The following is a 19,565-nucleotide window of genomic DNA, read 5'->3' as shown; positions in this document are numbered from 1 at the left end:
CAAGCAAATCAAATTCACTGTGGGTTTTCAAAATAGAAATGTCAAATAAGGAATCGGTAAAGGCGTTTTGCTCTGCAAAAAATTGAGTGTCTTTGTGTTTATTTAGCTGGTTCGTCATTTACAGTCCTGTCGGTACGTGGACATGCTTCCGTCGTTGTCGTTTTTAGAAGTTTAACCTGACTATAATTGTCGGTTCGTCAGCCTAATGTTAATGGCATTTCCCTCATCGTTTCCATTGTGCCCGTTGCGTGCTATTTTCTTTGATCTAGCAGTTACAAACCTGCCCGGCCACAACATGGAAGCGGCTTTGAAAGAGGATAAAAAGATGGAATGACAAGAGGCCCCTACGAGGTAGCTGATAACAAAAATGAGATACCACCCTGGGCAAAAACAAAACAAAAAAACAGACTAAGTAAGAGAAACATATGCAAGCAAAGGTTTCTCCACCTCTGAGGAGCTCAGACTTTCACTCTTGTGTGGCAAGTGTGAAGAATATTTGTTTTTGGGGTACGAGACACACCCCAGCAACCAAGCACACAACTTGGCACTCTTGTTTGCGCTTACTGTAGGAAAATGAATGAGTGAATACAAAATATTTGCGCTAAGATCAAAGAGCGTATTGACACGCAGAAGAGTTCCGTTTTCACGTATTTTTGATTAGTTTCCTGTTTGACCGAGTGCAGTCGTGCTTTGATCCCAATCTCCGAGTGGGCCTCCAGATATTATTTTTTTGCTTTTTATTCATTCTAACTTTAGAACTTATAATATTACGCTACGGTTAAGACGAGACTTTAATTTGGAGAAATAAAACACACGATTAATAGGACAAATAATTTAGAATACCATAATATTTGATGAATCTTTAAGTACTTGGTATCAGTATTGTGATACTAATGTGTGTATGAGCTAGAAAAAGCTAGTAATGGTAAAGCTAGTAACCGTAACGAACTTATTTCAGACTTGACAGTAACCGAGTTAACTGATGCCCATTTGAGTTGTGTTGCAAAACAAAACAGCAACACTGAAGCAGAGAAAAACTGTCTTAACATACGATATTTTGTATGTTTTCTTTTGTGAAGTGGATTTCGCCTCATGTGTAAATAACCTCGATAATCTTTGTTGTCATGGCGCGATCGATAAAGTCTCAAATGTTGAATATCTCAAAAGAGCCCGGTTTATTTGAAGTTCTATTTCACTTGTCGAGGTTAGACAGTTCAACAAACGGCGGAAATATTTATCACGTACTATTGCTTTACAATTTTTGCACCTAAGGGTTTAACGTCATTAGACGTTAAACATACCTGAGAAATCGACTTGGGTACTGTCAACTTAGTATTTTTCATGCGCGTGTGAATCATGTGTATTGTCAATATCACAATCTGGGGGACGAGTGGCGCAGTCCAATCCGAATCTCACCGCGCGGATGAAAACGTCACGGAGGGAGTTTGTCTTTCTAAAAGTGAAGGCAAACCCAGGAGTCGGCCACAAAAGGACAAACGGCGTCCTGGGAGTTACCCTGCGTACAGATTGTTATGTTCACCGGTTGCCAGGACACAAGAGTCCCTGGAGATCTCCCTCCAAGCTTATTCTCCAGCCTGTCGGTGGACGCATGTTACCCAAGGGCACAACGATGTACGCATTTATACCAGATAGTTGTACAGTACACACTTTAACAGGCCTCCTATAGGAGAGAGCAATGAGCTCCACCCATTTGCTTACCTTGCACCGCTCAGTGAGTAAAATGAGCTCCTCACACACAGCAACATGGTATCTATCCTGAAAACAGCACATCACTTTCATGACGGTTTTTTTTTTTTTTTTTTTAGAATACTGAGACAATGAAGGTTAACGCTTTGTCAGTGAAAGAGTGTGACTGGGTGTCGGAGGATTGCCATCTAGTGGAGGATCTTCCTGAAGAATCGCACAGAGAAACCCTGTGTTTGCCTAACATCTTCAGGTCCAAGAAAATCAAGCCATTTAGCAAAAGCCAGACAATGGGGCCGACTTACCAGGTGTACTACACGGCACGAGAGCTTCTTCTGGAGGTGCTGGATCGAGGAGCCATTCGGCAGCTGATTAAGAGAGGATCCGCGCTGTGGTACGGACCTCCTCAAAGAAAGGAGCAAGGCGCCCTTTTCTCCGAAGAGGATTATATGGAGACGCTAACTTGCTTCTCCATAGTCCTGCAGGACGGTCTCTCTGTGGGAGAACGTGAGTTCAGCCTGGGGTTAGAAGGCTGGAAAGGGGTCCCGAAAAGAAATTGCTTCCAAAGCTGCCTCCTGCGTCTGAACCGACTAGAGGACGAAGAAAAGCTGGAAGCCTTGTCTGCTTTCTGCAATCATGTGACCAAGCGCTATCAAGGATTATACACGTCCGGTGAGAACCTGGCTGTGAAGAAATACAACCTTTGGTACCAGCAGACTCTCTGCTCGCTTCATCTTGCCATCCTCTACGATATAAGCTCAGGCTTCATTTGCAATATGTACTTATACGTTCCAGAGCATCTTCAGAGACAGAGGAGAAAGCCCGTAGTTGTGCAGGTGGTAGAGCACCTTGTCAGACCTTTCTGTAGCAATCGCCAGCAGGTGTGGTTGGACACCTGTGTCCAGATGGAGGGCAAGCTTCATGTTATCTTCTCAGACTCGGGTGTCAAGATCCGGACGGCGACCACGGAGCCATCTTCTGAAACCATGTCGAAGTTCTACCCACTATCCTTCCTCGCAGATCATGTCAAAGGCTGGACCGGGCCGGCTCTTCTTTTCCCCGTGTCTGACACGAGAGGATCACAGACGGACGTGCTGCTCCCCGGACTTTGGGTGACACTGCACAACATCTTCATCAACACCTTTGTGCTCCACACCCTGCAGAGCTCAAGCAGGCAGATCCAGCTGACCCAGTTCACCAGAACTCTGGCTTCTCAGCTTGCTTTGGACAACAGTGTCAGAGTGCCCATTCTGCCTCAGCTAAACAGCGCATCGTACCGAGAGACGGGTGTCCTGAGGCAAAGGTTCGTCTACAAACCTCAAAACAAACTGATGCGTAACATCGCGTGCTTCACTTCACACATTTGCGAAATCCTATGACTTTTACTCATGACAACAACTGAGCCCGAGCTGAACATTTTTTTTCTTGAAAAGTGGGATGTGCAGTAGCATTTTGAGTCATTCTTATTTGACAAATATGAAAAGAGCACGTGAATGGAGTGCAATTTATGGCTAACAAACAAAGCTAATCGAGAAGCAAAAGCTAATGGCCCTCTAGGTGGCGAGACAAACTGCAGGAACATCACAAGCTCTATGTAATTGTTTTCTCCTCACCTTTCAAAAGCTAAGCACACACGCACCATGTCTTCCTTTCCTGAGGATAGTTATTTAGTCAAGCGACTTGGATTGGCTGTCGGGGCTGTGAATCACTCCCGTGAAGGAGATGTTTATGTTGTAAATGCATGTCAATCAAATACATCAACTAGTAACACACCCAATCTGAAATTGTTTGAATCATAAGCATCAGTGACTTGTGACAACATAAGAAATTTCATTGTGATGAGGTTTTGGCCTGATACCAATGTTCGAGGTTCACTATTTGCAAATTCACCTATTTGCACTCTTGTAGGAAAAACCCAAGCAGCACTGGTCTTGTGAGGGAAAATCATCTCCAGTGGGACCGACCCGGCGTGTGTGGACTTTACAACTCGGGAAACTTCTGCTACTTGAACGCTGTTTTGCAGTGTGTTTGTTCTACAGTGCCCCTGGTGGAGCATCTCCTTCATCGGGACACACGCAAAGAGTTGGCACGGTGAGAAAACCACATCTGTAGGATGGAAACTTGTTGCAAGATATGGGAAAGCATGTTCGATATCTATTTTATACGGATTAGACTGTCAAATTAATGCTCAAACGGATTTCTGTAGTGTAGTGTTCTCAGCCTTTTTCTAATAATGTACCCAATGTGAAATATTTTGAGAGCCAAGTACACTCTGACCAACAGGAAACATTTTTGGATGGAAAAAAATGAAAATATAGTTGTGCCTCAGTGTCTGTTTTATTCAGGTTGGGTTGGTAACACAAGCTGAATTTGGACTCAGGAAGAAGAAAATAGACTGTGTAACATGTTTTATTTCTGGCTCCTCTGCTGGAAAATTGTCACTAATGACAATGTGCATGGCTACAAAAATTCAACAAAAGGCATACATTTTACAACTGAGGCACCGTAACACAATTTAACAATAAGAGGCTTAACGTTTCAATTTGCTCTTAATTTGAAAAGGAAATGCATGCTGTTGCTGTAAAACTGCAGTTCTAATTGATGAACAGTCTATCCACTTATCCTCACTGGGGTTGCTAGCGTGCTGGTGCCTATCCCAGTCGTCTTTGGTCAGTGGGCGGGAGACACCCCCAACTGGTTGACAGCCAATTGCAGGGCACACAGAGACATACAACCATCCAGACAAGGGCAATTTGGAGCGCCCATTTCACCTACCATGCATGTTTTTGGAGCGCGGGAGGAAGCCGGAGTGTCCGGAGAGAGCCCCCGCGGGCACGTGTAAAACATGCAAATTCCGCTCGGGAACGCCACAGCTGGAATTCAACCCGGGACCTCTTAACTATAAGGCGGGCGTGCTCACCATTCTACCACTAAGCTGCCCGTGAGGCTTTCAATTTTTTTGTGCCATTTTATCTTCTTCCAGAGCAAAGTGTCAGGTTGCTCAAGTGTTTGTCCGCCTGCTGGAGCAGATGTGGCTGGGTAAAAGCTCCAGCTGCGCCCCAGTAGAGGCCAGGTCTTTGTTGTGTTCCATCCTGCCCCAGTTCAACCACCACTCTCAACAGGACGCTCAGGAAATCCTCCTCCTCCTTTTCAACGCACTCCATGACGATTTAAAGAAGGTACCACGAACACAAGTTCATTGGGGGAAAAATGACACCTGTGTATCTCGGAAGAGTCATGGAGGATCACTGAAATTTTAGCTTAGAAAATGATAGAACTCTTGTTTTTCACGCGTCACAGGTATGGAGGCCGAAGATGCAGTCCTGCAAACAGCCGATACGAAACCAGGACAGAAAATGTGCCACTGGACTGGGGGAGTCCACCATTGTTTCCAAGTTGTTTGAAGGTGTGCTCAGCTATGTGACGGTCTGCATGCAGTGTGACCAACAGACCCACAGCACGCAGACCTTCACCGTGCTCTCTTTACCCATCCCGACGAATATCAGCAAGTGCTCCATTCAGGTACATTATTGGGGATTCAGTCCCAGCGTGAACCACATTCACTCTATTTTGACTTCTCGTCAATGCGTCCATCCTGCGCAGGACTGCTTGTCTCTATTCTTTGAGCAGACTCTCCTGACGGGGGGAGAGAAGATACTGTGCTCAGCCTGTGAGCTGAGGAAAGAAACTGCTCTCCTCACGCATCTGGACAAACCCCCTGAAATCCTTGTGCTGCATTTAAAACGGTCGGTTGGAAGAGGAACCAGTGCTAACAAATCACTTGAGTGGGTCTGGGTCTCTTAAAACTGGATGTTTGGTCTGTAGGTTTGGTTGTAAAGGAAAGAACCAGGTGAAACTGAGGACTAATGTCATCTTCTCCAATCAACTTGATCTAAGCTCGTTTCTGTCGTGCTCAGCGCAAAAAAGTTCCTGTTCTTCCTATCGGCTCTATGCCGTCATGGTGAGTGATTCGTTGGCGCGGTTGATTCTTTCAATAGGTCCTTTCCTTTGGGGTGTACTCACTTTTGTTGTGATCTGGACATAAACTCATCCCCCGCCATTGGTGGAATGTGTTATGGCTGCGTATAGATATTTGACATTTGACACCGCTTGTAAAAGTCCATTTCAAGTGAGCCCAAGAGTAAAATGAAACGTTTCCATCTTTAGAACCACACCGGTCACCTGAACATGGGCCACTACACCGCCCTGTGCCACAACACCCTGACCCGAACGTGGCACTGCTTTGATGACTCTGCCGTCCGGGAGCTTCGAGACAGTCGCGTGCAATCGCCAGACGCCTACGTCCTGCTTTACAGTCGCAAGCCATTCCGAAAACCAAAGATTTTTGGCCTCTAACTTTTAACATGACATGAAATAAGACTGCTGTTTTGTTTCCATTGACCTGCACCCCTCAAGCAACTCTACAGCCATGCAAACACTCATAAATTCAAAGCGGTTTTAATAAACAGTCGTGAGTCGTTTGAGGTTATTATATTTTGTTATACCGAAAGATTTTAAAGCACGGAGAAATAAAGTACAACATTTACAAGAAAATAAACGTGTGAATCTCAAGTTCGGCGAGAAGACTGTAGCGAGTCAAGTCCCTGCACATCTCTGCTCGATTTTATTGTGCTTGCTCTTGCCCCCAAATTCGGACATCTAGCGTTGGCCGGAGGAGTGACGTCAACTAATTCTCATCATTGGAGTCATAACACGTCTGTAACTCGAGACACGATTAAAAGAAAATGATTTGAGCTATTAAAAATCACCCAAGTGCATAAATACCAGCAATGCATCTAAATCGAGTTTATACCGTAGGCAGTAATATTTATGGCAAGTAGATTTCACACTAATGTAAAAGGGGCAGACAAGGCGGGATCAATCAGATCTCCGAATCGGGTTACAATTTAAAGCATTCGGTGTTAAGTATTAATATCGATAAGCTATGTGTTCTGCAAACTTGGGCTTGCATACAGAGTATGTGCAACAATATGACTGACATGAACAAGCAACCATCTAAGCCTTTCTCGTCGCATTTAAGGGGACCCATTATGCTAATGGATGGCTATTCTGGGAGGCCACTAGTGTTAGGTTTGGTTGAGTCACAGTTGAGAAATGATCTCTATCTTGCAGTGCCACGTTGTGTGTGGCCAGCATTTCACGGCTGGGAAACAATAATGAAGCTGTGGCAGGTGTGTCAGAAAAATTCCAGGACTAGTGTTACAATATCAAAAATGTTGTTTTCATTTTTAAACTGCATCATTATCGTCTGCGTTTTTACAATAGAGCCCCTTGGTGACTCCCTTCAGCTTCGAGTGGAAGGTGGGGAGTGGGGTTGGCACTGAGCCAGTCAATAGGAATAGAAGTTGCCCCTGGATGGCCACAGTCTTTTTGGCAAGGAACTGTCAGATGCTCCAGGCATTGTGAGCGGCCATCACTTGTTTGCCACAATTCACATTTTAACAGGGGAAGTAAAAATAAGCAACTGAAACAATGTGGTTTCAAAATTACAGTTGTAAAGGTTTTACAGTAGGTCAAATTAAAGGTAAAAAAAAAAAGTTATACATTTTGTCCCATTTTTTTAAATACTATGAAAACTTGCCATTTGAGCAGGGGGGTGTAGAACTTTTTTTTAATCTATTGTGACATGATCCATGGAATTTTTCCGACACACCTTGCTTTTTTTCTTCCACGATCTTAAAATGAGGCAAGATACAGCATATTAGGTCCCCTTTGACGTTTCATTTTAAACAGCAAAAACCCACTCTCTCATGAACAAAGATCGTGGCGTATGGTCGATCAACAGAAATTGGCCACTCAACAGCTGGATGTGTAGTAGAGTATTTACATTTGGAAAAGTGCAACATCGGCATCGTTAAATACGAGCAAGCTAGTGAATGTGAACCTGCTCTTATAGTATCGCAGCCATTCACATGAACCTAACGAAGAAGGAGCATCCAAGCACCTGCCTGCCCTAGGAAGAAAGCGGCGGCGGATGTGGTCGAACCGGCATCTCTCACAGTCTCTAGAACAGATGAGGGATATGAGCAGCCGCCATGTTTCACAGCTATAGGGTCCTCTAGTGGCGGAAGCATTACACGGCGTGCCTGTCCTGAACTGTTGACTAGTGGCACCCTTCAGCTATCAGCCCAAGGACGGACACTTGCGCTCCTCTATCAGGCGCCTACAACAGCCACTTTCAAGAAAGAGAGGGGAAAAAGAGAGACAACCTTCTTAGGTGTTCTTCTTCAGGTCCGGCTGCTGCGTCACAGGGTGGAGTAAAACAAAATGTAGGCGGCAGAAGATCTGACGGATGAGGTGGAGATCTCGGAAACCTCGTGGTCGTCAAACTTGTACCAACGTTGCTTGAAGGCGTTCTTACAATAGGCGGTGTAATGTCCGCCGTCCAAACCTCCATAGTGGTTCTGGGATATTAAACACAAGATAACCTTAAGCCAAGAGTTATGACTCCTACATGGGAAGTCAATAACACTCGAGGCCCGCGTAATGTTTATCCTTTAAACAAATAGCGATACTGCAGTGATTTGATTTGATTTTTACTTTTTGTCTAAGAAATTTGCGTCTGCATTTTATTGTTCCCTTGTGGTCAAGATGCGCACAACAGAAGCACAATGTGCGGCCACTGAAGAATTACATCATGATGCGAAAACAGTCTATTCTTCACATTGTGTTTATGGTATGAAAAGATGGCTTTAATCAATGCTGTCAAAAAATTAATTATAACAGATTGATGGCAAAATTCCCATTATTAAATGCGGTCAATCACTTTTTTAATGACTTTTTGCATGAAGCTTGTAAAAGATATTTGCATGAATAAAATCTTGGAATGAACTTAAAATCATCAATAAAAATATTTTGTTTTTTCCTTTCTAGAGTCTTTGTATAGCAAAAGCTGGCATAACGTTTGTGAGCCCTAATTGAGCAGGGTGTTTTGCTCTATACCAACAATTCAGACTTAATAAGGTGTTTGAACTTGGCTTTGCAAAGTGCACAAATTAGAATTTTTATAATTAGTCGTTTTTAAAGTAAATCTAAGGAAACATTCATCTTTGTGCCGGTGACTCTCCTTTATGTTAGGTTGCAAAGTTAGCAGAGTTCAGCTGCCACAGGAAGTATATAGAACAGTGTCATTTTTTATTAACGCGTTGTAAAATGTAATCGCCAAGGTTAATGATTTAACTGACAGCATTAGTTTTTATGAGGTTCAATTCAGTTGAGCGCTATTTTTTGTGTTCTGTTTTTGTTGCGTGTATTTTTTGTGGAGCTTGACAATTCAATTGTATTAAAAATTTGAAGAAAAATACCTTTGGACAGGTTGTTTTCCAATATTAGTTATGGTAAAATCTTTTATTTCATCATGTGGTAATGGGAAAAGTAAGCATTTTTTGAGGTGGTACGCTAGGCAAATACATTTTTGACACCCTGGGGCAGCTGATTATCTGAGCTCTACTCACAGATACTCCAAAAAGGTTATATCTCTTCAGGTTCTGCTTCGGTCCAATGACATACTGGGCCAGGTCCAGAGTGTCAAGCGGAAAGTCTACAGTTGTTTGCAGTTTTTGTTTCCATCTGCCCTCATAGGAGAAGCTGCAAAAATGATGCAGAATGCAAAAAAAAGTCAGTGTCGTGTAATACAATAGGCAGCAAACGGATGTAGGTTGTCACAACCGACCGTTTCAAGTGCACCAAGAGAATCGGAGGGACCTTCCAGATCTCTAATTTCTTGGTGGAGTCTCTGTGAGCTTTGCAGTGTCTGCAGAAGACCTTGTTGTTATCTGTCAGCCGCTCCTCCTTAGAGAACAGCCGCAGACAATCCTGAGAGGTGGGGCAGATTTGATTCTTATTTAGTCCGTACGTTCTTTCTCTGTACACATCTTCATCATGTTACCTCAAGATGGCAGTAGGTAAAGACCCATAATGTTATTTCCTCCCAGTTATGTACAAAATAAACAGACAATAATAATCCACTTCAACTGAATGGAAAATTGAATTAATACAAAAAGCTGTAGAGAGACGACAGCCTCGTCACAATCACTTACACATTTTTGTTAAAAGCTATTAGCAATGGATTATTCCAACAAATTCTCTGGTATTCTACCTAAAAATGACCTTTCAAAGCAAGACAAATGAAGCTAATAGTGTGATTTCTACCCTTCTAGTTGTTACTTACCTGAAGTGAACACTTGCTGGTGGAGGCCAGAGGCAGCGACAGGTACATGAAGGTCTCAAAGGTTCGAGATTTACGGTGACAGGTCTGGCACTGCACGGTGGACTTGAATTGGCCCTGGAAGAGCGCCACTATGATGGACTCGTTCAGCAGCTTGTGTTTGCCCCAGGCCTGGTCTGCCGCCATCTGATCATCCAGGTGGTCGTTTTCCTCCTCTTTGTACCGCTTCCTGTTGTCCGCCTGGCAACACAGATTGAAACACACCAACCATAAGTAAACATTGCGTAATTCGTAATTCGTAATTCAACTGTTTCCGATAACAAATGTAAGTACAAATATCTAAAATATAAAAAAATTTAAACATACTTGACACATTTTTATTATGTCTCAGACTCATTTGCATGCAGCCATGGAAACACGTAAGGGACAACACTGAATATGGTTCAAAAAGCTTTCTACCAAGCAGTACAGTTTGGTTCTTTTTAATATACGGTACCTTTACATAGTAAAGGGTCCCAGCACTTCAGATATCTAACTGTCTCACTTTAAAACCCCTTTTTGGTTGACTCCATCGACTGGCTGGAGAGATTACACAATTAACACTTTTAAATGCAGCAATGTGACACATTAATGAAAAGGGAAATGGAAAAAGCCCCAAATACCAAGCATTTCAAAAGAGAAAATCCTACACTTTGGTGGTTGCTTCCAGATCATTTGGGCATGATACTATTTCTACTGCATTTGCAATCTTCTTTCTATGCAATCATGCTCACTACATGTGACAAAACCGTTGCAATCCTGCCTACTTACCTTGATGAGTAAAACGCAAGTCTGATCAGGATTTACCAATCAGAGCCAAATGCAACTATACCACTTGGTGGAAACGCTGTTTGGGTATGTTACAAACCGTAGACAAAGGCTGGGGCCTCTGGACGGGAAACATGTCTCAACATCATACGGAAGAGATTTGATGAGATGAAAAAGGTGTATCATGCAATTCACATCTGACAGGCTTTTCTGACGCATACATTACTCTAGATGGAAACAGTGGGCATGATATCTCCGAAAGTGCCCCAAACAATATTCTAAACCAGTCCTTCTCTCAGTGTGGCACCACCCACCACTGGTGGTACACAAAAGAATCACTGCCTAAGGACAGTTTGGTTGCACAGTGGTACCTCATCTGTAACACCGGTTACTATGACTGGATATATATTCTGTTTCATGGCCTGTAATCAATTAAATTGACATCAGGAGCTCCTCGCATCAAATGGGTCTTCATGTTGAGCTTTGGGAAGCCGGTAGATATGTTGCTAGATATGTTGCATCATTTTTGAATGTTTACTAGTCATTTTGTAATGACATATGTTCTATTGTCGTGTTACTATACAAGAACACACACGCAAAAAATACAGTGCTAGTAGTTTTCAGTACCACTACACAAGTCTGCTACAATCCTTTTGTCATGAGTTTACAATGTTTTTTACTATGTAATTTCTGTAGCCTGCCCTGGAAATGATTTAAATTATTAATGTTTTGATCAGATCATCCAAATAGCAATCATGATTAATGGAACCGCATTGGGTTCCATTCCTAATGTAAATATTCACATTTGAACTAATGTGCATTAGAACAAGACATTTCTAATAGTTGATGTTAATCGAATCAAATTGGGCCCTTGTGAGTCTAACGGAATCAATATTGGAACAGTGATTCGATACCCAGCTCGAAGAAATGTTTTAGGTAGTACATTTTAGAACCACAATGTGTACATTACATGTGTTGCCTCACATTTAAATGCACATGAAGCTGGTACAGTGGATCATTTGATGCAGACAATGAAGCATGTCTTGGCTCTACATGCACAAAACATGAGCATCAGACCACACAGATCCAGATGAGCACACTCACTGGCTGCTGAGAGAGTAACATGGACATACACACACACACACATACAATGTACTTACTCTCTAATTTGCCATCAAAATGAAACCCAGTGGGAAAAAAAAAGAAAAATATATGTAATGATGTCATAAGTGTCAGTGTGCATGACAGTTATGTTTGCTGAAAGATCAAGAACCCGTGCTTGCTATTGTGTGTGCACCTTACCTTATTGAGGTCTTCGTGGAGGCCGTCCATAAGAAAGAGCAGCAACTCTTGAGAATCTTGCTGGTCATAGCCAGCAAATTGATCATTGATCTTTCCTATGGTGATTTTAAAGTCTCGCGGACTGATGCACCTGTATTGACCGGCCCATAGAGCCTTCATGATCACACCAAATTCCTCCGCCACTTCCCCCTTATGGCCGAGAATGTTGCATCTGCCAGGAGACATGACAGGAAGTGTTCATTGTCAACCCAAATACAAAAGACTCAAAAGCTACTGTAGTTATCCATTAATTTATCAGAGCATGGCCTAGGCTACTTAGGTCATCCTAATTTTGAATATCTGAACTCTTCTTCATTTTACCAAATATAAAGGAAATGAAAACATCTATGGCAGTCCAAAATGAGAGAGAAAAGTGCTGGGAGCTTTTATAATGTAATATTTCTCCAATCGTTATCAACTTTAACTACAAACCTGTTGATATCTTCCAAGTAGTAATCATTGTTGAAGTACTCTGCCAGGCCGGGTGTGTTACACAGACACTGCAAGATGGAATTCATATAGCAAGTGTTGCCGAGATTACGAAGGCCAGTCAAACTCGCACCCAAGCCTCCAAATGTTGGATTCAAGCTGCGGATTTTGGCAGCTGAAGGTCGTGCCAGCTCTACTTTAGGATGGACTTTAACACTGGGGGGCCTGAAGGAATAACAAAAAAAGTGTGGGTTACAGGGCGTTTTTTTGTTTCGGGTATTAATCGGACAGATGTGAGGTTATCAACATTTGACAGCGTCGACCATTCTTTGCATCTTTTGTTTTGGGACCCCTAACACCCTTACTTGGTTTCTCTGTTGAAGGTGGGTATGGTAGCAGCGGCTACTGGGGAAGCATTCTTCTTCTGGGCCTCCTCTCTTATGTCCTGGCTGATGTCTGGGGAAGAGTAGGAGCGTTTCAATTTGGATTGTTCCCGATCCTGCTCTTTTTTTACATTGGAGGGTGGTACAGCTGGTTGCGGCCGTTTCTGCTCCACTGCCGGTGCCGACGGAACAGTCACCTCAGGCGGGTATAGGTGCACGCGGTTGGTTGGGGAATGGTAATATCGGTAGGTTCCAGTCACAGTGTCAAGGAACTAGAATTGGGAGGACATTGCATTGAGTATTTTGTCACACACGAATCATGTTTTTGTGTGTAGGCATATTCAGTGTTTTGGTCTTTAATAGTGTTACACGTTTAAATATGAGGTACCTTCATCCAACCAACTGGGAGACCAGGCACACTTCTTCCCATTTCCTCACTTCTAGCTCTTGTCAGTGGCTCTCGCTGCGAAATAAAACACATATGCATATATGCTGAATACGTTTCAAACCGGTGGGGTGTATAGGTGGTTCAGATAATGACTGGATGGCTAATTCAGAGGGGAATACAGCTGAGATTTGGATTCTCACTCCTAAAGTACCCTAAGACGATCAGAATTTCTATACACTTATATTATGTTCATTTTTTATTTCAGAAAAATAACGCTTTGGACCAAATTCATAATTATGACTATGATTTGCCCTTCAATTTAAACAATTCTAAGCTTTTAATTTTAAGGTATGGCATGAAATCTTAATCTGAGTCAAAAGTTGGAAAGAATCCTGAATCAAATCGGGCCCCTGTAAATCAAATCCATCTTGGAAGTCTGAATCGATACATAGCTCAACTAAACTGTGTATGAGAAAGTGATGTGGATGATCCTACCTTCACCTCACTGATGATAATATTGGGAGTAGGCGAGTCGAGAGACATACTCTTTGATGGTGCATCCAAGTTCTGCTTATCTTTCGCCTTGTACTCATGGTTTTCTTTGTCTTCCTCTGCCTTCTGTCTCTCTAGTCTCTTTTTGTCATGATGTCCTTTGTCCTCTTCGTCCTTCCTTAACTTATCCCTCTGTTCCTTTATGGGCCTATCTTTCAGCTCCTTCCGCCGCCTCTCCTCTTCACGCAGACGCTTCTCCTTTTCTTGCCTGGCTTTCTCCATTGATGCCAAAACCTCGGCATGTATCTGATTTTGTTCTTCTTCGGACAAAGAAGTGACGACGGATGGTTTGACTGTGCGGTCGGGTACATTTGGAGTGTTCTTGCTAGGTTCTTTGTCTGGTCCGTTTCGGTCCGCTTGAGGCTCGTCTGAGAAGCGAATTGTTGGCTTCTTGGTGCGGTCAAACTGGGAGAGGACAAAGGGTAAAACGACACAGGGCGTATAGGATGTAAGGCAAGCGAGTTCAGTTGCAATTTTCCAAAACTTCAAGATGCGAGTAATACCTGTGGGAGGGCCTTGGACGTTGAAGAAGGATGATTGGGCGTTTGTACTACTGGTCCTTTCTCATTCAATTCCAACTTTGAGAAAAGTGTGTCAACCGTGTCTACCGTTGCCTCTGCGCTCACGGGTGGTGTAGGTGAGCGGGCTTCAGATGGCGCAGCTCCATTCATGAGTGGGGGAGCGGATGGTTCTACAGGGTCAGGTCTAATCTCAGGTTCTGGCTGAGGTGGTGACGGAGGTTTTATTTCCTTGAGGGATGGGTAACTAAAATTTACTGTAGAAAAGAAGCAAATTATACCTATTAGAATAAACTTCTAGGGACACATATTCACCAAAAAAAAAAAACCCAGCATTTACTGAGTGGTCACTTTATTTGGATCTTTTTGGCAGTATTGTTATTCAAATTACAATACTCACATTGGGACAAAGTAGCATTCCCACTGTTCATGTTCTGCCTTGGGGATCGGACTTTAGCATTGGTTGTGTAAAACGGGTAAAACAACAGCCAGCTCTCATAGCCCCCTTCCAGCACCAGCGGCTCACTGCGCAAGATGGTCATACTGTCCCACTGTGGTGTGTCCAAAAATTATTTTTGAATTAGTATATGCTGTCTTCAGAATAAATTTACAGATATGACTTTATATCCTAAGTCTTAAGCATAATTTTACCTTGTAAAGAGCATCTTTGAGGCTCTGCAATGTTGTGCCCATTGCCAGGTCTGTTACAGAGTTAAACCAGTCCAACAGGACAACGTAATCCACAGATCCCCTTCGTTTCCACTGCTCTTTGGATTCCACAGGGAGTTTTTCCTCAATTTGATTCACAGTGATCCTAAACAAAACAAAAATGTTCAGGATTGGTGATTTACACCTAACATTAATAATGCTACCTTAAAAAAAACCTAACCAATGGTGTGAAAGAATTCAAATGGCATAATCTAAGTGCATGGATATACAGTAAGGCTCACATTAAAATCCATAAACAATTGAAATTTTATACGAAATGACAAAGATCAGTACACTAACATGTTGATTAGCACTTTTACAAAAATAAGATTCAGTCATCAAATTTGAGTTTTTGTTATCTGCACAATAAACGTTAGGGAACCAGGTCAATAATAAGGTCGGTGTAAAGTACATGCATTATTAGTAGTAGCCGCATTGGGAGAAGATATAACATTTCTTCCCCATATTCTCGTACCCGGGACTGATGGCCTCCGCGGGCACGCTGATACAGGCCTGCGATGGGACATGAATGTGAGACTCATCGAAGTCTTTCTGGCTTCGGGCATCCATGACAATTATGGTAATCATTTGGTCCTTCATCATTTGGAAAAGTTTCTCCGCCGTGATACCACCTATCACAGGAGCTGATTTTTAAGTGACACACAGGATAAGAATGCAGACAATCCAGAATGACCACAAGTGACAGAGTAGGCGATGATATTTCAAATTAGCAGGTTGATAACTACAGTAGGTAAAATGGAAAAACATTGTGCAGAAATTTTCCACAGCTTACATTTTGAAGGTGCATTCTTCAAGTCATTCAACTCTCCTTTTACCTGACAGTCAAAAGGAAATAGATGTGTTAAAAGTATATACAGGCTCTTTTCTAGTCAGATTACTCAATTACAACAAGATGCTCCCTTAGAAGACCTTAACTATTTGTATTTGGGGGGAAAAAAAAAAATCTTACTCCAAATTTGTATCAAAACCAGAATATAACTAGTTACAGCTAATTTTTTTCATCAATAAAAGATAAAAAAAAGTTTTAGAAAGTTGTGTTCAACAGACAAAATGACAGAACAGGCAGTATTACCCTATTGTTGTCCTGGTTTGGTGCTGAGGACTTAGCAGAATTTTGACCGTCATCTTTTTCAGTCTCCATTTCCTGTCCTTTTTTTCTCGCCTCCTGTCTGTCCTTTTCTTCCAGATTTTTCCGTACTTCAACTTCCTCATACCTTTGCAAAATTTCAATTTTGGGATATTAGGCAACTACCGTATCATTTTTTTTCTTTTTTTTTAGGAAAAATTCTGTACTCAACATTCCAACCAAATTTCTAACCTGAGTTTGAGGCTTTCAGCAAGTTGCTCAGCTTCTTCGATGGCTTTCTTAACGTTGTTTGGTCCAAGCAGCGTTAGGTACTCCTGCAGACATTGAAAAACATTTTTTATATATAGATTAATTTTCTCCCCCCAAAATATATGGTGGGTGTTTACCATACCGACTGCTGCTTGAAGTCCGGTCTTCCCTTTACAATGTTATATACTGTTAGATACTTCATATAAAGCACATAAGCTTTCTCCTCATCTCTGTCAAGACGACTCTCCTCCGCCGCCTTGAAGATTTTGCAGGCACTCTGGACATAGCTAAATTATGGTAAAATTGTATTAGAATATTCTAAATGAATTTCACCATGTCATAGGTATATGAACTATTACCACATACGTTTTGGTGCTTATCTTGTCTGGCTTGACTTCAGATTTTTTGTTGAGGTCACTGAGAGACGTGCACAAATAAAGGTCCTTTGCACCGGACACCGCAGGCATCTTGGCGGGTGTTTTGAGTCACACCTTACTAATCAGTGTACTTCACATACTTCAAACATACCTGACAACAACAAAACAGCAACTAAAAAACATGCTCACCAAAACCAACTTTAATGTCGCTGGTGGTAGGCTTCTGGCATGCGAAGCTCCAGAGCATGCACTATAGCTCATAAAGCAGTTGCATTGAAGCACTGACCAGAGAGGGGGTTTGCTCACATGACTTAAGATGTTTAACACACTTTAGTGACATAGGACGCAGGTGAGAGTTTCCAGAGTTTCCAATCACCAAATTAGTTTGTTTGAATATAAGTCCCTTGGTGGGATCGAATGTGCACTAGGATTAAGAGTCCTTAATTAGTGGCCTTCATTTGAAATCGTTTTTTGTTGAGAATCACGGAGTGGATTGGTTCGGAGATTGTGTCGTTTTAGTTTCCAGATTGATTAGATTGCATCTCTCGATATAGAGATACATACCTCGATATAGAGATAGATACAGTGTCCCCTCGTCATTTCGTGCTTCACTTTTTGCTGCTTCCGTGCATTGCAATTTATTTCAAATGACTGTCACTTTACAGCAGTGCCTCCCCGATGTTATACAATATCACCCCCATGCTCAGTCCTAACGTGAAGTCCAAAGCAGTCTAACATTAATACTCTATTTTGGTCAGTGGCTAACGAAGGCACTTTTGCCCATAACTTAACCATTCTGTAGAGGAGTCATAGCTTATATAAGGGCGTTTTGGTAACAATTCTTCACGATTCTGGTGTACTTGTGGCTGTGCGTGAGAGCTGTGCAGACATTCATGTAAGAGAAGCAGGTGGGGTCTGAGCTGATGCATCATGGAATGACAACACAAGCCAAGCCAATCCTTTTAAGAAAACCTCCATCATGGGGAATTACGTGTGTGTGCACACGTGTTGTGTGTGTTGTGTGGTGGTCAGAACTAATGGAAGTTAACGGCTGCTCACCATGCTCTGATGTGCTGAGTGTTGTGGAAGAAAAAAAAATGCCCAAAAAGAGGGGCATTTCTCTTTATAGTACTACGGTTATGTGAAAGAAAGGTAGTTGAGGTTATATTAAACACATTTCATACACATATTTATGTACCTACAATGTCTGTATTGAAGTGTGTGTGTGTGTGTGTGTGTGTGTGTGTGTGTGTGTTGGGGGGGAAGGGGGGGGTTATTATCATTCTTAGAGTAATTTTAATCTGTTGGGACATACTAAACTGTCTTTAGGTGTGAATGGGCGTGTGAATGGTTGTTTGTTCCTCTGTACCCTGTGATTGGCTGGCAACCAATTCAGGGTGTCCCCTGCCTGGGATAGGCACCAGCAAGCCTGTGACCCTTGTGAGGATAAGTGGCTTGGATGGATGGATAAATGGATTGATTATTGTGTTGAATATGAAAGAGACTAGTCAAACAAAACTGTGCATAGACAATCAAATTATTAACAATCATTGAAACCTTGATGTGTGTTGTGCATTCAATTGGTATGCTGCATAATGCAAAGTAATTTGTGAATTAAATTGGTATGCTGCATAATACAAAATATTTTGACTCTTCAATGCATCTCTATTGCACTTCATTCAATGACTACTATATGTCCTCCTTAACATCATTGAAGCCTCGAACCAGGGTTTCCTTGTGTCAGACCTCCAAAGTCCTGCTCAGCCATCACTAAACACTGCTGATCCATCGCTTATGCTTTTAGTTTTCAATCTTGTACTTATCGTTTGTCCAACATGTTAGCCGTTGAAACAGCGGACTGCTTGTTAAAGCACATATATAATATTGTTAAAGCACATATATAATATAATAGTGGCTTTGATTTCCCTGACATCCATCTTAGGGTCTGTGTATTACACTTAGCCCTCCCCAGTAGAGCCACTACATGTTACTTAAGGCAAAACGGTGTGACAGGTCACATTTGTGTGCCACTAGTACTACAGGTGCCATATAGAATTCAAGTTAATATCTTTTGCTTCAGATTATTAATAGTGTCTAGTGTCGAGTTTACTTTTTTTTTTCTATGTAATTGTTTCTCAAGGATACAAATCTTGTCCCACTAGTGTGTAGAAATCCATTGCAGTCGTAAAAGTAGTAGCGTGGTGGGGAAAAAAGGTTAGTTATCTTCTTCTTGTCTTACTAGTGAACATCAAGACCGTACTGGTACCTGTATATCAAATATATTCGACTTAGAACATGGTTTGGCCAGAAGATATTGTGGCTGCAATACTTGACGCAACAAATAGTTTAGGCTAACCTTACTTAGCCCGTCTTCGTATCTATATTGTGTACGAAGTGGAAACGAAAGCTGCTAAAAGTCGTTGTTTCAAGCGTGTGACGCGAGAAAGGAAAATGTCCGAGTTTGATGCGAGCGGCGTGAAACGACGATTGATCGAACAACTTGTCTTTCAACCCTTCCATGTTGACCAGCTAGCTTTAGCTACGTTGTTTATCCAGCTAAACTGTCAGCTCACGCAGTTAGAAGATAGCAGCTAATGTGAGCAACTTAAGACTCGCCACAGACTCGAGTTCAATAACCGTATTGATACATTGTTCGCTACAACTTGTAAGTCAAGGGAGAGGCTATGAGAATATTCGAACGATTTGTTGGTTTTAATTGGAACCGCCGTACCTGTTTCGATGAGTTGTTTCAACACGGGCTACTTATTTGACAGCTGATTTCTGATTCCTTGTTTGCCTTCTTCGCCGGTGAC

At 42.2% G+C, this 19,565-nt stretch overlaps 2 protein-coding genes across 3 annotated transcripts; one reads left to right on the top strand and one right to left on the bottom strand.

The window, feature by feature from the left end:
* Positions 1-1,532: 1,532 nt before the first annotated feature.
* On the top strand, positions 1,533-6,233 carry LOC148424751 (uncharacterized). The gene is given in 9 exon segments (XM_088412833.1): positions 1,533-1,582; positions 1,584-1,632; positions 1,827-3,007; positions 3,613-3,795; positions 4,688-4,883; positions 5,005-5,226; positions 5,308-5,450; positions 5,530-5,665; positions 5,872-6,233. Coding segments are annotated over 9 exon segments (2,349 nt in total). The 3' UTR covers positions 6,061-6,233.
* Positions 4,098-19,551, bottom strand: usp8 (ubiquitin specific peptidase 8). Of its 2 annotated transcripts, none has more exons than XM_088412831.1 (19): positions 19,484-19,551; positions 16,742-16,903; positions 16,518-16,662; positions 16,358-16,440; positions 16,112-16,253; positions 15,812-15,854; positions 15,494-15,662; positions 14,962-15,124; positions 14,711-14,861; positions 14,296-14,567; positions 13,736-14,197; positions 13,241-13,315; positions 12,835-13,124; positions 12,473-12,694; positions 12,002-12,212; positions 9,896-10,132; positions 9,398-9,540; positions 9,180-9,312; positions 4,098-8,129 (listed from the first exon to the last, which is right to left on the bottom strand). In XM_088412831.1, the coding sequence occupies exons 2-19, from the start codon at positions 16,840-16,842 to the stop codon at positions 7,971-7,973; spliced, it is 3,201 nt and encodes a 1,066-aa protein (XP_088268957.1). In that variant the 5' UTR covers positions 16,843-16,903; positions 19,484-19,551; the 3' UTR covers positions 4,098-7,970. The 2 variants fall into 2 exon arrangements, with proteins under 2 accessions (XP_088268957.1, XP_088268958.1); XM_088412832.1 differs by having other exon boundaries at positions 15,494-15,650.
* Between the last annotated feature and the right edge of the window lie 14 nt (positions 19,552-19,565).

This window comes from Hippichthys cyanospilos, chromosome 4 (genome assembly GCF_059441005.1).
Source record: "Hippichthys cyanospilos isolate Australia breed blue-spotted pipefish chromosome 4, RoL_Hcya_1.0, whole genome shotgun sequence".
NCBI lineage: Eukaryota > Metazoa > Chordata > Actinopteri > Syngnathiformes > Syngnathidae > Hippichthys > Hippichthys cyanospilos.
The sequence above is the reverse complement of the archived record's forward strand: the minus strand, read 5'-3'. Positions and strand labels throughout refer to the sequence as shown.